A 17647-nucleotide genomic window follows, 5' to 3' on the forward strand; every position below is an offset into this window, starting at 1 on the left:
CTGCTTCTACCATGACCATGTTTAAACACTCATGTGCCAGGCACTTTACGTGCATTACCTCACTTAATGCTGTGAAGAAGGTATTAATTATCATTATTTTATAAATGAGGAAACTGAACTTACAGATGTTGAGAAACTTGCCCATGGTCATGTTATATTAAATGGCAAAAAAAGGAAGCGGAACTCAGGCTAGCCTGACCACTAGTAGTGCAGACTCAACACCACACGGGCCACATCCATGAAAATGCTCACAGCAATATAACCAGTCCCTGTAACTGTAACACACAAGTACTCACCTAAATGCCTAACGGGGAAAGCCGGAGCAAATTATGGTTCAAAAACAAGACAATGTGTTATACATAAGACAACATATGAGGAAGTAGAAACAAGGGGAAGTGTTGGAAATTCACATTTTTAAAGACAGAATATATAAATACATGCATATAATGAATACTAGAATGGACTGTCACCCAGAGTAGAGATTTTCCATTTTGTTCACAGCTGTTTCCCCAGTGCCTAACACATAGCAGATGCTCAATAAATACTAGCTGAATGAATGAACTGCAGAACAGTAACATACTATGAATACGGACAAGACCTGTGGGATAACAAGCAAGGAAGAAAGCTTTTATTTCAGGCTAACGAAATTATGAATGGTATTCTTTAGTGGAATTAGAATCACCCCTTGATTACACAGTTCCTAAGGCAGTGTGCAAGTACAACAAAACGCCAGAATGAAAGCTGGCCGTGAATCTCACGGAGAGCTTCTTTTCCAAAAGGCAGGGAACATGTGGTACGTGGTGCCAGGTACACAGTGAGGGCACAAAGTCAATGATAACAATAACCTTTCTAAGCTGGCCAGACAGGGATAACTCTAGCACTAGTTGCTCTTAGGCAATTCTCAATGTCACTCTGGACATTTCTCATCTCCCTTTAAAAAATACATTTACACACCAGTAAAACTTACCAGACTTCCAGACTAAAAAGCATGGTGAAGTATGTCAACACATCCACTAACGACCAACTATTTGAAACACAGGAATTTAATCTAGATTCTAGTGAGATAGAGGCACGCAAAGAAACCTGACATCAGATCATAAAAATAGAAATCAGACGGCCGCTCAGCACACAAACATTCAGAGTTACTGGGCCCAGCTTAAAGACACTCTCCCATGAGTAGTAACATGAAAACAACCATTACTTGTTAATTAATGAATGTATAATAAAAGTAACATGTTCTTACATTCAGCTATACCAGGATACAAGAAAGTTAATTTAATAAATACAAGTAGTCTTTTCCAGATGTTATATAAGAACTTAGTACTACTTGAGAGAAAGGATAAATATAAGGTAATTCATGATTCACCCACAAAAGGGAAAAATGACCACAGAAGAACCTGGAGAGATTTTCCAGCCACAATTTGCTGAACAGCAAGCACTAGATCTTAAAACAAATTCAAGCAAGAGGGTGGCAGAATAGTCTTCTGGGGAACATTCTCCCAGCTCTACTGCAGTTAATATAGCAATTCATGAGGCAAGAACTATAGTAAAAACACTCACAATAATCAGTTTATATCTCTAACCCTATTTGAGGAAAACCAGGCTTGAGAAAAGTGAGCAGCACAGCTCAGCACTGAAGTTTAAAAAACTCTAATCCTTTCCTTCAACAGTAAAGACACTTTGGGTGGCATTCACGATCTTCTATTTCATTCCTTTTCACCTGTACGTCTGAGTCTCCACTCCAGCCCAGAAGGTAACTTCCCGCCGCCATGCCTAACTGACCCGGGGCATTCTGTTACTCCATTCCTGCCACATCCCATCTTGAGGTTCTCTTATCAACACAAAGCTCACAGAGCTCACAGCAGCTCCACGGACCAAAATGGACTCTTTCTTCTTTCTGAAGCCTGGGCGGGGCTCTGAGCAGCAACATCCCATCTTCCCTGCCCACAGCCCCAACAAGCTGCTGAGAGAAGGAACACAAGGCGGCAGGCACCTCCAGCCCATCAGCAGTCAAACCCAGAAAAGGCTTTGCCTGGGGCTGGACCATGGCCGAGCCCCTTCTTGAGCAGCCTGACTGCAAATGCCCCCTGAGATTCAAGGAACAAGTACCAGCAGAATTCACTGAATGACGAAATTTTTCCAAGTTAACTATACCACATTTTGTAATAGAAAGGGGCTGTTATTACTAGAGAAGGCCTCCCAAATCTATCGCAGCAACAATACTTTGTTGTGTAAGTTTCATATAAAGACCAGCAGGTAAAGAAGGTAACTTTGCTCATTTTTTAAAGACTCGAGTATCACTAAAATATTCGTCAGAGATTTTCCCCTCTTACATCACAATCCACCTCATCCGGCAATCATTTGATCTTTCACCTCTATTCCATTTGTGTAGGATGATAGCTCGTTCTCAAAACAAGGCTTCTGTTTTGCCATTATTTGAACATCAGCAGTTTTCCCTCTACCTCATAACAGGTAAGCATTTTCTCCTTTGTCTATCCTCAGCCCTGAATTTGATTTTTCTGGGCACTTTCTTTTCTCTATTAATGATCTTACTCAAGGACTGGTTGCAGAATACATACAGGAAGTTACCCTCTGATAGCAAGGGCCCTCACTAAACCAAAAGCCCAATGTCCCAGACAGCTGGGAATTTTCTGCCTAAGAGACTGGAAATCCCAAAAGGTAACAGAAGGTTTAACTTTATGTTAGTCTATGGCTCATCCATAGGCGACTGCCAGAACACAAGAGTGAATAACACTGATCAGTGGCTAACTGATGCCACTTCTCAAACTCAGCTTTTCCTCATGGACAGCTAGCTGTTCATGAGGCTCTAATTTGAAACTACATACACATCACATTTCCTATTAGCCAAATAACACCTAAACCGTATGAAAGAAATATCTCAGTAAGTCATGAGTGTGCAAACAGCTCGTGATTGGTGAGGGAAATCAGTAGTGACCTGGGTGACGATTACTGAGCTCCTTTCTCACAGACACATGCAACAGGAGTGAGAGTAGCTAGAGCACCTGTGAACACTGTTCTGTAAACGCGATACTTCAATGACTTCCTCTTACCTCAAAAAAATTTCAAATACAAAAGTAAAACCAATGCTAGGTTTTAGCCAGCCTGAAAGAGGAAGACTGTGTGTGATTCCTTCTTCCTGTACTCTTGACCAAGCCATTTCTGCCTATCCTCCTTGGTCAAATTCTTGAACCTCTTAGAACACCACGGAGCCCCTTACATGCAGCCAAGCCACCAGAAGAGCCAGGACCTCGGCTGCCCAGGCCTAGAATGGAAACGGTGTTAACGCACTTCTCAGTGAGGGAGGGGGAAAAAAATCCAGCTGCCTTTTCTACCATCATTTAGAATTTCATGGATTATTTTCCTCTCTGCTTTATTTTCCCTTTAACCCTTTCCTGGGGTTTCAACTTTCTTCCTTCTCTCTTTGCTCCTTCATCTCTGTTCCCAGTTCTTTTTGCCGTATTTTTCCTGATCTTGTACCCTAGAATAATGCCCTTTTACAACAGGAGAGGATGGACAGCACGGACTAGGGAACTGAGCTCACACCAATAAAATCAGGGACATCATCAACAGTTGACCAAATCCACAGTGCCCCCAGATTATTCAGTGCCTGCTATGGATGAACACTGTGATAGGAATCACGGGGGAGACAAGATAAAAAAGTAGTTTCTGCCCTCTGTGACACGACAAGCAGTGAAGAGAACATCCCAAAATATGTGAAAAAGTAAAAACAACATCAAGCAGTCAGAAGATTGCACTATATGAGTTAATAAACTTGGGTTGTAACATTTGGGCCCTGGGTCCACAACAGGAGCCAACCACTGTGTTCTAGAAGGTTGCAAGGAGGCTCACTCAGGGAGGGCACAAGGTAGGCCTGAAAGAGCCGTGAGGGTCCGAACAATTAAGGAGAGGGCCTCCAAAGGCCCACAATAAGACAGCCTAATAAAAAGGAAAGGAGTAAAACGGTATATTTTATGGATTTTACTACAATTAAAAAAAACAAAGGAGAAAAAGGCCTGTGCCCCCAAGCTGTCTCCAGCAGAGTAAGAAAGTTGGCACGGGGGCTTAACTGAGAATTCCTATGCATAGGTGGAAATATCCTGATGAACTTTGCCAACTGATACTGTCCAGAACCACATACCCGACAATTCCTCCTCTAATTTTAAATACCAACACCATGTAAAATACGGTTAAAGAAAAAGAAACTAGTTGACCAGAGAGGGAGAGGTGGGAATAATGACGAAGGAAGAGATTTGAGATCTCTTTTCTATCAGGGAAATGCCCCAGCAACTCTGCTATTGTTATGAGCAGAAATCCCAAACCCAGAGGTTCCAATGGGTCTTCATTCTTTGAGTTTTCTGCTGAGCGTGAGAGAGGAAACCTGTCCATTTCTAGAAGTGAGTTGCACAAAATCTTTAGCTTTCAGCTCCTAGCTAGCTACTAATAAAGCCCTGAGTATCCAAATCCAAGGTATTAGTTAACATTTGCTGATCACCTGGGGAAAAAAAAAAAACTTCCTGGACTAGTAGGATAAAGCAACTTTTACAGTACGCCACACCTTCGTTATTTCCATTTCAATACTAAAATGAAAATTATTTGGTTGAAATCATGCCAATGTGCTCTTGATCTTCAGTTTTAGCGAACAACAAAATCCATGCAACAGCTCCTGAAAGGAAGGTCAGTGAAAACAGCAAAGTAGGAGAAATGTTCCCACTTTCACATAATGGTCCACATGAGAGGAGAAACAGGCTGGGACACTGTCTAAAGGACCATAATAATTCGCAGTAAATGCTGTTCTGTGTGTTTTACTCTGTACTAGTTCGATATTATGTAATACAAAATGTCCATTGTGAGAATAATACCTGGCCTAAGGTGCAAGACATTGAAAACTATGCTAGCTTAAGTGTTAAAAATAAGCGGCTTGCTAAAATAATCAGTTCTGTTACTTAACTTTCAATTTCATTTCACACCCCCTCAAATGAATGAAATACAAGCTATGAGAACTTACTTTACTCTTAGTTACTGCCAAAATTTCTTTCAACATCAGAGATTAGTCACCAGTATATCCAACCAATGAACTCATTAGCCTAGAAGCACCGATTATTCACAGCAAACCGGGAGATCTAGGAGCTTCTCTTAAGAGATTTATCAATCGCCCACACAGTGTTGGGTGATTCTGATGCTTATCCTATGTTACCTCATAAAATTTCATAAGACTTTCTGAAACAAGTGTTAATCTACACAGCTCTGGTTCTGTGTATTTCTGGTCTATTTCCCCTGAATCCACTCCACCCCGCCTTTCTAATTCCTAGTAGTGTGAGAAGCTGAGGTCCTCTGATATGCACCTTAGACAAAGCAAATACATCAGATGTGTCCAGAGGAGGCAACACATAATTCAGTTTGGTTTCAAGCTACAGGCCATTTAACCAGGCCAGAGGAGACTTTAGCAACAGCTCATATTTAGATTTAATTTCAGGGATTACACTTGGGAGTTGACAACACTGCTCACCTTTAGGACAGAAGCTAAGCTGGTCATGTGCTCATTGAGGGCACCCTCGGACTCCTTGTAGGTCAAGCACGTGAACTGGTACTCCTCAGGGTCGAAGGAGTCGGCCCCCTGCTGCTCCACATCGCTGGCCACTCCCACGTAATAGTCCTCTATGTCCCCAGGGTCCTCGTCCTCTTCCTCCTCCTCACAATTTGGGTCATAGTCCTCTTCGTTGCTGTCAGACCCCTGGCTATTCATGTCCACAGACATCTTAACATCCAGTCAAGTTGCAGATCAGGAAAACAGTTTTTTTCCCTCCCCCCAAACTTCACCACTTTCTCAAACTCATTAGTGTTTTTGTCTTCTAAGGGAGGAAAAGAAAAAAAATATGTGTTAGTTACTTTCACTGTGAAAAGCTGTAACAGAAATCATTCAAGAACCAAAACGGCACAGCATTGGTCCTACACCCTATGGCCTATTCCAGCTCTCCTCTCATCCAGGAAACCTCACCATCATCTCCCTGCCCAGGCTTTTCAAAGGGAAACCCTTTCCTGGAGGGGCAGAAGCAGTTAACAATGGTAACTTCACATGAAGGGTCTGGCATGAAAGAGTAAGGCTGTCTGCTCCATGTCAAGGAGTCAAATTCCCATAGAGTTGTCCTTCCTGCCAGGGTCCTTAAGAGAGAAGCACATTCCCACAGCTGATTGCCCAGAGTGGAAGTATCCTAAAGGCTGAAGAGCCAACGTTTAAATTTTCTCAGCCAATCGTGCCCTACTGAGTGGTGACACAGACAGAACATAAATAGGGACACGGTTCCATCCCACTACAGTTTCTGGGGAAATAATACCAGTGTTTTACAGACATCGCTCTCAGATATATGGGGGGAAAAGTGCATAGTAAAGAAAAAATAAAACCACACAGCTCTTCAACATCAACATCCTCCTCTTGTCTGCAAAGGTAACTGATTTTTCCACTTTAAAGGGTTCTACTAATCCTCTAAAAGAGGTACTGAGAGGCAGAGAAACTGACCCAACAGTGAAGGAAAACTACAGATATACTACTTTGGCAGGATCGAGCCTAGGAAAAAACAGAATCTACCTAGGGTAAAGAAACCAGATCAAATGGCAGCAGCTACTGAAAAATCCTCATAGATCAAAATGTGACTCAATTACATATAAACGAAAAGAGAATACTAGTTGAAAAAGTAAAACAGTCACATATTTTAACTCTTAGAGACGATTCTGGCAAATACTCATTAACTTCTCTACACAAGAACTATTTCAAGTGACCATTTCCAAGGAACAGTATCAAACAGTGACTTAAATCTAAAACTAAGAGGGCCTTAAAATGCAAGAGCATGTTGGACTGAATGGAATGAAATAATTTATATAACCAAATCTGGATTAAATACTAAAGTAAATTTAAAACCTATTTGAAGTAGATAATCTCGCCAAAAAATTTATAATGAAAAAAAGATTAAAATGAATGTCTACTGAATATGTAACCAGTCTAAAGGACTACAGAGTCACATTTTAATGATATTATAAAAATATCAATGAATCTACCTCTGATATTTTACCTATAAATGCTTAAATTTAAAAAAGAGTCACACTAATAAGAGGGCAATAATATATTTGCAGTTTGACTTTTAACAAATTGTGTTATATGCTAGAACCACCTTATCACAACTGAACTTAACTGTGGTATTTTTCCTTTAGGAGAAAGAATTAATCTTTAAATTAAAAATACCTGTAATTCTTGAAGATCTTGCAGGAAGATGTCACCTAAATACTCATTCATATAATTTCATTCATATAATTTCCATCTAAAATGAAAACAGATAATTCTATTTACATACTGTAAAATTGGTACCCCGCGTTCACAAATTTTAAAAATAAAGACATTTAAAAGAACAAGCAGCAAACGACCAGAAATTATTTTCTTATCAGTCCCACAGAAATCCACTTCATAATTATATATTGACAAGAGCTACATGGCCTTCTAAACAAAGAAAGTATTTAAAGTAAACAGCTAATAATAATGTAACCTCGGGTACCCGGCTCCCTCTCATTCGTTCCCTCAGTTTGAAAGTCTACTGCTTCACTCTTTTTTCTTTAATCTTTATTGGAGTGTAGTTGACTTACAGCGCTGTGTACTACCTTACTCTTATTGTTCAGATTTCCTACATTAACTACTACAATTTCAATCTTAAATGTTACATACAGATTGACAAAGCAAATTTTAACTGACTTGAACTGGGCTTTTATCATAAAGTCATCTCCATTGCTGTACTCTAACACTTATTTCAGCTCTCACTTTATTCATGAAAATTATTTTCAAATAAAAAAAGTCCACAAGAGAAAATACAACAAAAATTAAAAAAAAAAAAAAAATGGGGGAGGGTGCAATTTCCTAGGGGTCTAGTGGTTAGGGCTTAAAAAAAAAAAAAAATGTTCCTTGTACAATGCCCACTAGGCAATATTAACACCCATTTTGTACCTCTCTTCTGACATGCTCAAGGCCTACTTGACTTTCTCAGAGCTACAGATCCCACTATCAAAGACTAAATAAGTACCATTCACTTACTTAATCAGAAATTTTACATCCATGTTTTTATCCTTTTAAATTTCTTGGAAAACCAGCGATAACTTTCAAAGAGATACTTCTAACACAGACAGGCAAATATAAACTAAATGAAAATCAAAGTCCAAACAATGATTGTGGAAGACGATTTCCAAAATAGTAGAGGAACAATTGATTTTTTAAGTCTGTTTTCTTTTATCTGCATTTTTATGTAAGATACTGCTTATTAGGCATATAAGCATACATAGCATTACAAATACTGCTCCCATCTATAAAATAATCACTACCAAGAACAGCTTTCATTTAATGGGAGCCAATTTCAGGTCAGACTCATTCTCATTAAATGTTTATAACCCTACAAAGTGGCAATCGTCCTCTTCTTACACATGAGGAAACTAGAGTTCAAAAAGATTAAGCAACTTGCCCAGGACCACAGTGCTGACAACCAGTAGAATCCAGCATCATACTTTTCACCAGATCTATGATCTATGAGAACTCACAATGCCCCATTCACCCTCCCACAGAGCCGAATACTATCCAAAGCTACCTACAACCACAACAAAAAAAGCCCAGTTTTCACTTTCTCTGGATTTCTTGCCAGGACTGGGGCTTCTCACCAGCTAAATATTCAAGAAGCAAGGGAAAACTTCAGGCTCCCTTCCAAAAAGGGGAAAATCATTTCATACTTACTGGGTGCTCTAGGTCCAGATTTAAATAAAATCTTAATTACTAATCTTTTGAAAGTTAAATATCCCTATTCTGTTTGAAAGAGTGCCGACACTGTTTCAAGGGGCCAGTATGTTATTGCTTCATTAACACAACAGATGATAGATAACGCTTTGATTTCCTTCGGATGTTAAACATTAGCCTTACATCCCAAACAGGCAAGGAGTAACAGAAATTATTTCGCTTCCCCCCCTTCCCCGCCCCCCACCCCGCATCAAAGTCACGTGTTCATAAGAGCTGCCAACCATCCTGGGCTAAGGAATTCAAACGGAAGAATTCTCAGTATAAAGCTGACAAGAACAAGACAACAGACTTTTTGGTATCAATGTTTACTCCAGATATATTTAGCACTGAAGCGTCATTCACATTTCCGAAGAAAACTCGTTGGTACAAAAATATGAACCCTGTCTAATGGGGTAGCCACTAACCACATGTGGTCATTTACATTTAACTCAAAGATTAAATAAAACCTGACACTTCGATTTTCAGTCGGACTAGCCTTAAGTCAATGGCCACGTGTAGCAGCTAGTGGCTATCCTACTGAATAGCAAAGGTACAGAATAGGACCAGTGTGGCAGAAAGTTCTATGGGACAGAGTAACAGTCAGCATGAAGTGAAGTCATCCGAGAACCCGATCGCCTCTCCAGCGGCTACCACAAGCAGCGTCCGGTGAGGCGGCGACGCAGCTCCAGGGCCGCCTGTCCCAATCCCAGGCGCCGGGATATATCCGCGAGGACACGGAGCCCACGCGCTGGGGGCCCCTCACCGGCAGGCGTTAACTAACCGCGCGTGGAGGGAGGCACTGAGAGAGCTCCCGACGATGACCCGGGTGGGGAGCCCCCGGAGGCGCCGCGTTTCCCCGGCACGCCCGGCGGGGAGGGCCTAGATGCGCCAGGCACCAGCCGGTCAGAGGCCCTGGCCTGCGACCTCTCGGCGAACTGCAGGCGGCGGGAGGCGGAAAGACCGAGAGACATCAGGCGCCGGTGCGCCCTGGCCTCGGCCACTGGCAGCTCATCAGCGGGATCGCGGAGGGCCCTGAGACCCAGTACGAGATGCCGGGGGCGCCGGGACCTCGCGGGCAGCGACGAAGGCGGAGCCCCGGCCGGGCTAGGGAGGCGCGCGGAGAGCCCACCCCCTCCACCGGCCCGCCGGGGTAAACAAGGCCGCGACTCGCGCCGCGCACTTACCGGCAGCCGCGGCCCCGAGGCCCCTGAGTCCGGGCGGGCCAGACCGGGTCGGGCCAGCCCAGAAGAACCGGACCCAGGCACGGCGGCGGCGGAGGCGGCGGGCCAACGCTGGTCAAGGCCCGCGCTGCTTCCTCCGGCGGAGCCGTCGCCGCAGCTCCGGAAGTGCTCGGAGCGGTTGCGTCACTTCCCGCCCGGGGTCGCCCCGCGGTCGCCGGGGTCGCGACAGGCACTGGGTAATAACGCCTCTCTGCGGACACTTCACTCCAGCCCAGCGCAGCGACCAGAGTACCGCCGCCGCACGGCTGGCGCCGACGGCTAGCAAAGAAGAGGCTTCTCGGAGAGCGGTCACGGCATCGCTGCGGGCTTTCGCCTACCAGAGCCCCCGGCCGGGATCCTTTCAACCAGGGTTGTTTTTGTTTTTTTTGAGGGACTCTCCTCACTTCACTGTACTCGGTCTCCGGAGCGGCGAAGACCTCCAGTCGTTCGTGGAGTGGATAAAGGATTGATGTTTCATGGCCGCTGTTTGATCGAAGGAGAACTGGGTCTTCGTGTCAGCAAGCCGGGCCGGGGATTTCTACCTAGGCCGATTCGAAGAACCACGCCAGGCTTCCGCTTCCCTCTCCGTGGCCTAGTTCGCTGCCTAATTTCTTTGGCTTCCCAATCACCCGAGATTGAATCTTAACTACCTTGCTGCACAGTTTATTCACACAGTATATAGGAAGTGCCATTATGACTTTCAGTACCTTCTGGGGCCTTTGTCGAGTGTTATGGATACACAGACATGAAGCCTCACTTAAGTTGCTGCTGCACAACGTGGAAAAGCCGGAGTGAAGCCAGTGATGTTTAGGGAGCTTCCTCGCTGTGCAAGTCCGTAGATAACCCAAACCATTTCCACCCATGCATGAGTCGTGTATGTGCTAATATTCAGGATATTGGTGTGTAATGGACTCTCTTCAGTTCTTGCATGTATTTGTATACATGATTTTCAGCTTCGTGTTTAATTAGGAGCATGTACCCAAATCAAGGTACATGAATACTGGAAAACCACCCCCCCCACCTTAATTTGGAGTGAAAACTAATAATAATGAGTGAGTGACATGTTGTAAGGCTGTGAATTTTATATATTAGCAACGTAAAACTCTTGTCTATAAGTTGCTCAGTCGTGTACCACTCTTTGCGACCCCATGGACAAGAATATTCTCCAGGGAAGAACACTGGGAGGAATCTTCCCCAGCTAAGGATCTAACCCAGGTCTCCTGCATTGCAGGCACACTCTTTACCGTCTGAGCCGCCAGGGAAGCCTGTAGTTCCATGTACTTATTTGTTAAAACATAGCCCTTTCTTTATATCATGACCCTAGTGAAGGAACCAAACTATATTTTCTGCTAATGAAATCTCTTCAATTAGGTGCATTCGTTCTGGGTTACTGGTAATAAATCCTCCCCCAGTTAATAAAAGGGACCAATCAGTTTTTCTGTATAATTATTGCATTTGCAAAATAGTGAATGAGGACATTCACATATCAAGCATACAAATGTACAATATATTGGAATCCCAGGTACTATCCTTATTTGTTCTCCTGTCTCTCCCCTGCTGAAGGTGAGTTTCTTTTCTTTTTTAAAAATATTTATTTGACTGCCCTGGGTCTTAGTTGCAGCACACAGGATCTGTAGTTGCAGCATGTGGGATATAGTTCCCTGACCAAGAATTGAACCTGGGCCGCCTGGATTGGGAGAACAGTCTTAGCCACTGGTCTACCAAGAAAGTCCCAAGATGAGTTTCTTAGGGTGACATATCCATCCTTGTTTTCAACATTACTCTGTTAAATAGATGTTTATTAAGCTGTTGCTAATACCAATTTTTTTTTTGGGGGGGGGGGCGGGTGAACTCCGGGAGTTGGTGATGGACAGGGAGGCCTGGCATGCTGCAATTCATGGGGTCGCAAAGAGTCGGACATGACTGAGCAACTGAACTGAATACCATTTTTTTTTTTAAGTTTAGTTTTATTTTTGGCTGTGCTTGGGTGTCTGGGATATACTCTTCAAAAAATTTTTCTTTTTTTAAATTTTTGGTGGCACTGGGCCTTCATTGCTGGCTTGGGCTTTCTCTAGTTGCAAGGAGAAGGAACTACTCATTTTGGTGCTCGGGTTTCTCTTTGCGGTGGCTTTTCTTGTGGAGCAAAAGTCTAGGTGCATGGGCTTCAGTAGTTACAGCTTACAGGCTTAGTTGCTCGCAGCATGTGGAATCTTCCCGGACCAGGATGGAATCTGTGTCCCCTACATTGGCAAGCAGATTGTTAGCCACTCTACCAGCAGGGAAGTCCTGTAATATACTCTTAAGTGATAAAAATAGGATATGAAATGATATGTGTAGTATTCTGTCTTCAAAATAAATTTGCATATAAGATATGTAAACAAAATACAATGTCTCTCAGTTTCTGTGTCACAGAATCATTCCCTATAGTGGGAATGATTGGTCTTAGCTCCTTGAAGTCTGGGGCCTCATCTAGAAGACTCATATTTCTTCACCAATATCATACAATTTTTCTTCTGTATAAATCTTAGATTCGGGTTGACATGTTTTCATTTTTGAAAATCCACTGGAGAGCATTGAATTTCTAAGAATAACTTAAAGGGTAGCACTGATAGCCTCATTATTGAGTCTTTGCATCCAAGGAATATACTGTTTCTTTATACTTCTTTTGTTTGCCTTTTGTGTATTTGAATTTATATAGCTTTATTCACATGGATCTTTGGTTTAGTCCTGCATACATTGTGGGTTTTGCTGTTATTCTGAATAGGATTGATTCTTACTGTTTGTGATCTGTTATTGTTAACATTGTCAACAAAGGTCAGTCTAGTCAAGGCTATGGTTTTTCCAGTGGCCATGTATGGATGTGAGAGCTGGACTATAAAGAAAGCTGAGTGCCAAAGAATTGATGCTTTTGAACTGTGGTGTTGGAGAAGACTCTTCAGAGTCCCTTGGACTGCAAGGAGATCCAACAAGTCCATCCTAAAGGAGATCAGTCCTGGGTGTTCATTGGTAGGAATGATGTTAAAGCAGAAACTCAAATACTTTGGCCACCTGTTGCGAAGACCTGACTCATTTGAAAAGACTCTCATGCTGGGAAAGATTGAGGGCAGGAGGAGAAGGGGACGACAGAGGATGAGATGGTTAGATGGCATCACCGACTCAATGAACATGGGTTTGGGTGGACTCCGGGAGTTGGTGATGGACAGGGAGGCCTGGCGTGCTGCAGTTCATGGGGTCACTTAGAGTCAGACACGACTGAGCGACAACTGAACTGATCAAAAAGTGATTGCTTTCTGATACTGTTCTTGTATCTGTCTCCTTACTTAAATTTGCTCATTAATTTTCAACTGATTCTCTTGAATTTTCAAAGTAAGCATTTGAAACACTTGAAAATGGGAATATTTTGGACTCTTTTTTTTTTTTTTTTTTTGGTTTGACCAAAGATCAGACCCACACCCACTGTGGTGGAAAAACAGAGTCTTAACCACTGGACTGCCAGGGAAGTTCCAAGCACTCTTACTTTTTAATATTTAAATTTTTTATTACTTTCCTTCCTTTCTTTTCTCCCTCTTCTCCACCCCCCCACCCCCACCCCAACCCCCGCCCCGCACTCTTCTTTCTTTCTTCCTTACGGGCTTCTCTGGTGGCTCAGCTGATAAAGAAAACATCTGCAATGTGGGAGACCTGGGTTTGATCCCTGGGTTGGGAAGATCCCCGGGAGAAGGGAAAGGCTACTCACTCCAGTATTCTGGGCTGAAGAATTCCCTGAACTGAATAGTCCATGGTGGTCACAGAGTCAGACACAACTGAGCAACTTTCACTTTCTTTCACTTCTTCCTTAGTTTGCTGTTTGTTCCCTCCCTCCCTCCCTATTGATATTTTTGCATTAGCTGGCTTCCCTGGTGGCTCAGAGGTTAAAGCGTCTGCCTGGAATGCGGGAGACCCCGGTTCAAGCTCTGGGTTGGGAAGATCCCCTGGAGAAGGAAACTGCAACCCACTCCAGTACTCTTGCCTGGAGAATCCCATGGAGGGAGGAGCCTGGTAGGCTACAGTCCATGGGGTCACAAAGAGTCAGACACGACTGAGAGACTTCACTTTCACTAAGTCCGGTAAAATGTTAAGCAGTAATCATGATTAAAAAAAAAATCTCTATTTTTTCTCCTATCATTAATAGGATAGCTTCTAATAGTTCACCATTAAATTGTTTTGCTGAGAAAAAATATGGTAGTTACTAGTTTGCTTTAAAAAAAAAAAGTTTCTCTTTATCTATCACAAGGGAGTTTGCTTCAAATATTAAATTTACAGTTTTATGTTCTTTTGGTTTTATCTCATTTTTGGTAAGGAATGATGTTGAATACTGTTGCAGGTTGGACTCTTTGGAAGCAAGTACTGAGATGGAGCTTGGGGAGCAAGATACATATTAGGGACCAGCGTATGTAAAGGAACGGGGCAGGAAGCAAAATTAGGCAGAGGCGGCAGATAAACTGTGATGCAGGCCCAATGAAGCCTATCCAGCAGAGAGCACTGGAGTGTGAATACTCCCTGTCAGAGTATCTGATACCACGCCAGAGTGGTCAGGCATTAAATCGCTCCCTTGCTCAGTCACAGGGTGTGGACAGTCTTGGGAAAGGTATGACCTAAGGAAAGGACCCCCTCATTCATGTTTGATTCCCAAAGTCTAGGAAAAAGGCTTCTCAAGAGAGGTCCAAGTGATCTCAGATGGCCTCGGCCTGCAGCAGCTTGAAGTTGGGCGTTGTTCCCTGGCCGGACATTGAGGTTGGGGAGAGGCAGTGAGAGCACCAAATCCTAGCTGCCAGACCAGTGGTCAGTGACAAGGCCCTGGCTCTTCGGCTTTGCAGAAAAGGAACTGCCATAAAGACGGAAAGTAGTGAAAGAAGTCAAGTGTTTATTAGGAGGAAAAAAAGAGTACATATGGATAGACACATGGGTGGACTCAGAGTCCCAGAGTGATGCCCTCTTGGTAGTATGATCACTTATATGGAGCGTTTGTTTCTGGGTTTCCTTTGGCCAACCATTTTGATTTCCCTGGCTCAGAGTCCATAATTGGTGTATCTTAGGATCCTCTTGTGTGTGCACACACATCTCAGCCAAGGCAGATTCTACTTTAGAGGTGCAGAGGTAGTTAGCATCACCTAGCGTCACTACCCCTTCTGACCTCCAAGGAGCCTTTCTGTGCATGTGTAGTCAGGGAGGTCACCTTACTTCAAAAATGAGAAACAAGTTGGTCTCTCCTCTTTGGGCAGAGCCCAGCCTCCTCCCTCAATTGTCCACCTGTTTTCATCTTGCAGTATCTACCCTGGGTGGGGCCCTCTTGCCTCACAAAGATAGCGTCACATTCCTTGTGAATCTTGTGGTTCAGTTCAGTTCAGTTGCTCAGTCGTGCCTGACTCTTTGCAACCCCATGGACTGCAGCACGCCAGGCTTCCCAGGCCATCACCAACTGCTGGAGCTTGCTCAAACCCATGTCCATCAAGTCAGTGATGCCACCCGACATGAAGCTTGTGGAACTGATAGCAAACCTTGAGGTGCATACGCATGTGTACACTTTTCTGGGGAGAGGGTGCCAGGAATTCTCCACCTCCCAGATGGCTAAGAAGCACTGGTTGGATGATGTCTAGCATATGGGCAACTTGGTATCGACGTCCTGCATCAGTATGTTACCTGGAGTGGGGAGTTGAGCTGAAGGGGACAGGATATGTAAAGGCCTGGCTACTGGGCAGTGGAGGGTGGGGTCAGTTAAGTAACAGGGCTGGCTGTGTGGTAAACCAGTAGAAGCTAAGTTTGCTCAGAGAGGAAGATACAGTCTAGGGTAAAACACGGTTGAAGCAGTAAGCTAGCATGAAATATGAAAAGCCTTGTCTGCCCTGAACCACTTCTATTCTGATGCAATGAATGACAATCAGGTTAAATTTCAGGTAAGTTTTCTAACTGTGTAAAGGCTTATCAGATGAGGAAACAGGAAGACCATTTGTTTGGGGGATCATCAGTTACCCTATGAAGATTTAATAGAACTTGGCGGGCTTGAGTGAAGTCCATGTTCAGGTCTGTCAAGGTTTACCAAGAGGGTCTACCAGGAGAGTTTATCAGGAGGGCTGTTCTATAACAAACAGCACCTCTTCCTGAAGCTGCTCTGATGCAGATTGACTCTAAGTTAGCTCCTCTTCTGCATCCGGAGTGTTAGAAGTCACAAGTGAAATAAACATGGTCCTATTACCAAACCCTGAATCTTGGACATTCCAATAAGGCCAATCCAGTGATGAACATCCTGTTCAATTAATGCCTTCACTACCTCTTGCCTGGACCACTGTAATTTTCTCTTTTTTTTTTTTTCTCTCTTCGAATTTAATGAGTTTACATCAAAAAATTAGGTAGTCATCTTACATTTACGGAATAAAAATCTTAAAAAAAAAACAATACAAAGAGTGAGCAGATTTTAACCAAGTTTACATTTCTTTTTGTTATAGTTTTTAACAATTCATCTCATCATACTGCAATGTGCAAATGCATTTGCAGCACCCATTACTTTAAGGAAGTACAGTGCTACTAGTGGCCCTCAGAAGAAGCTGATTACCTTCTGTTAAAAACTCTATGGTATATAAGCCTTACATAATAACGCTGCTTAACCACCATTTGTCACAAGAACCGTCATCAAAGTTTTCTGGAAATAAGTTCACACATGAATTAAATATTTAAAAGGTGAAATGTTCCTTATTTTAACTTAAGCGAGATCTTCCTTTTTCATTAAGAAACACTTTATAGTTTTAAAGCAAAAGCTGATAAGAGTCCAGATAACTAAAACTGTACTCCTGAGTTCAAACTTACAGATAAGTCTTTTGTAAATAGTTCTCAATAAAATGTCCTCCCTCCCCGGCCCCCTTGCCCCAAATCTTGAATTTTTTTCTTACAAAACTTTGGTCAAGAGTATAAATATTTCCAGGCAGATATGTATGCCATACAATAGCAAGAACAGTAAAGCCCAACTAATGACTTTAGGTTTTAGAAATAGAAGGCAATTAAAATGTACTCAAAGTTACATTAAGAAAAGCTTTCACTGGGTAATATTGAAACAGTCACAAAGGTTAAGAAAATACTGATATCAAAGTACAAATGACTACAATGTTAAAATAGACAAAAATTACTATACAAGAGCCTCTTTTAAAATTAAAAATAAAGAACACAACACATGAGTCAGGATCGCTTTCCTGTTCTACTCATGAATTTTAGTCCTTATATTCATAGGGTTGGTTATGTTGACATCTAGGAGAGTTTCTTATGACATCTGATGAAGTCTCTTTCCAAATTCAGGCGATGGGTCTTCCCTAAGGAGCTTCTTGACTTGGTCACATGTTGGTCACTGTACAATTTCAAAGTAGTGCAGTATCGCCATGATGTGCTGAGGCATGAAGACGTATCCTGTGTACAGTGCCATCCCCACGATGGAAACAGCATGGAATTGAACACAGTCCACTCCCAGGGCTCCAGCATGTAGAGCGCCGTGACCAGCAGGTACTGGTAGTAGAACCAGGACATCTGCTTCCAGGCCCGCGCCAGCGCCATCCCCGCCACGCGCCTCCCGCGTTGCAGCCAAACG

The 17647-nt window shown here is 43.0% G+C and overlaps 1 protein-coding gene and 1 pseudogene across 2 annotated transcripts in view; both read right to left on the reverse strand.

The window, feature by feature from the left end:
• The window catches only part of ARIH2 (ariadne RBR E3 ubiquitin protein ligase 2), a 38389-nt gene extending 28262 nt beyond the window's left edge, over positions 1-10127 (reverse strand). Inside the window, exons 1-3 of one of the 2 annotated variants that reach the window (XM_068981615.1) lie at positions 10003-10127; positions 7256-7331; positions 5528-5870 (exon numbers count right to left, since the gene is read on the reverse strand). In XM_068981615.1, the coding sequence (XP_068837716.1) occupies positions 5528-5776 (249 nt within the window). In that variant the 5' untranslated portion in view covers positions 5777-5870; positions 7256-7331; positions 10003-10127. Of the gene's footprint in view, positions 1-5527; positions 5871-7255; positions 7332-10002 lie in introns of those variants that run through there. The other variant, XM_068981616.1, reaches the window with a different exon arrangement.
• Positions 10128-16552: 6425 nt separating this feature from the next.
• On the reverse strand, positions 16553-17616 carry LOC138087567 (serine palmitoyltransferase small subunit A pseudogene; annotated as a pseudogene).
• Between the last annotated feature and the right edge of the window lie 31 nt (positions 17617-17647).

The sequence above is a fragment of the Capricornis sumatraensis genome, chromosome 10 (genome assembly GCF_032405125.1).
Source record: "Capricornis sumatraensis isolate serow.1 chromosome 10, serow.2, whole genome shotgun sequence".
NCBI classification, from domain to species: domain Eukaryota; kingdom Metazoa; phylum Chordata; class Mammalia; order Artiodactyla; family Bovidae; genus Capricornis; species Capricornis sumatraensis.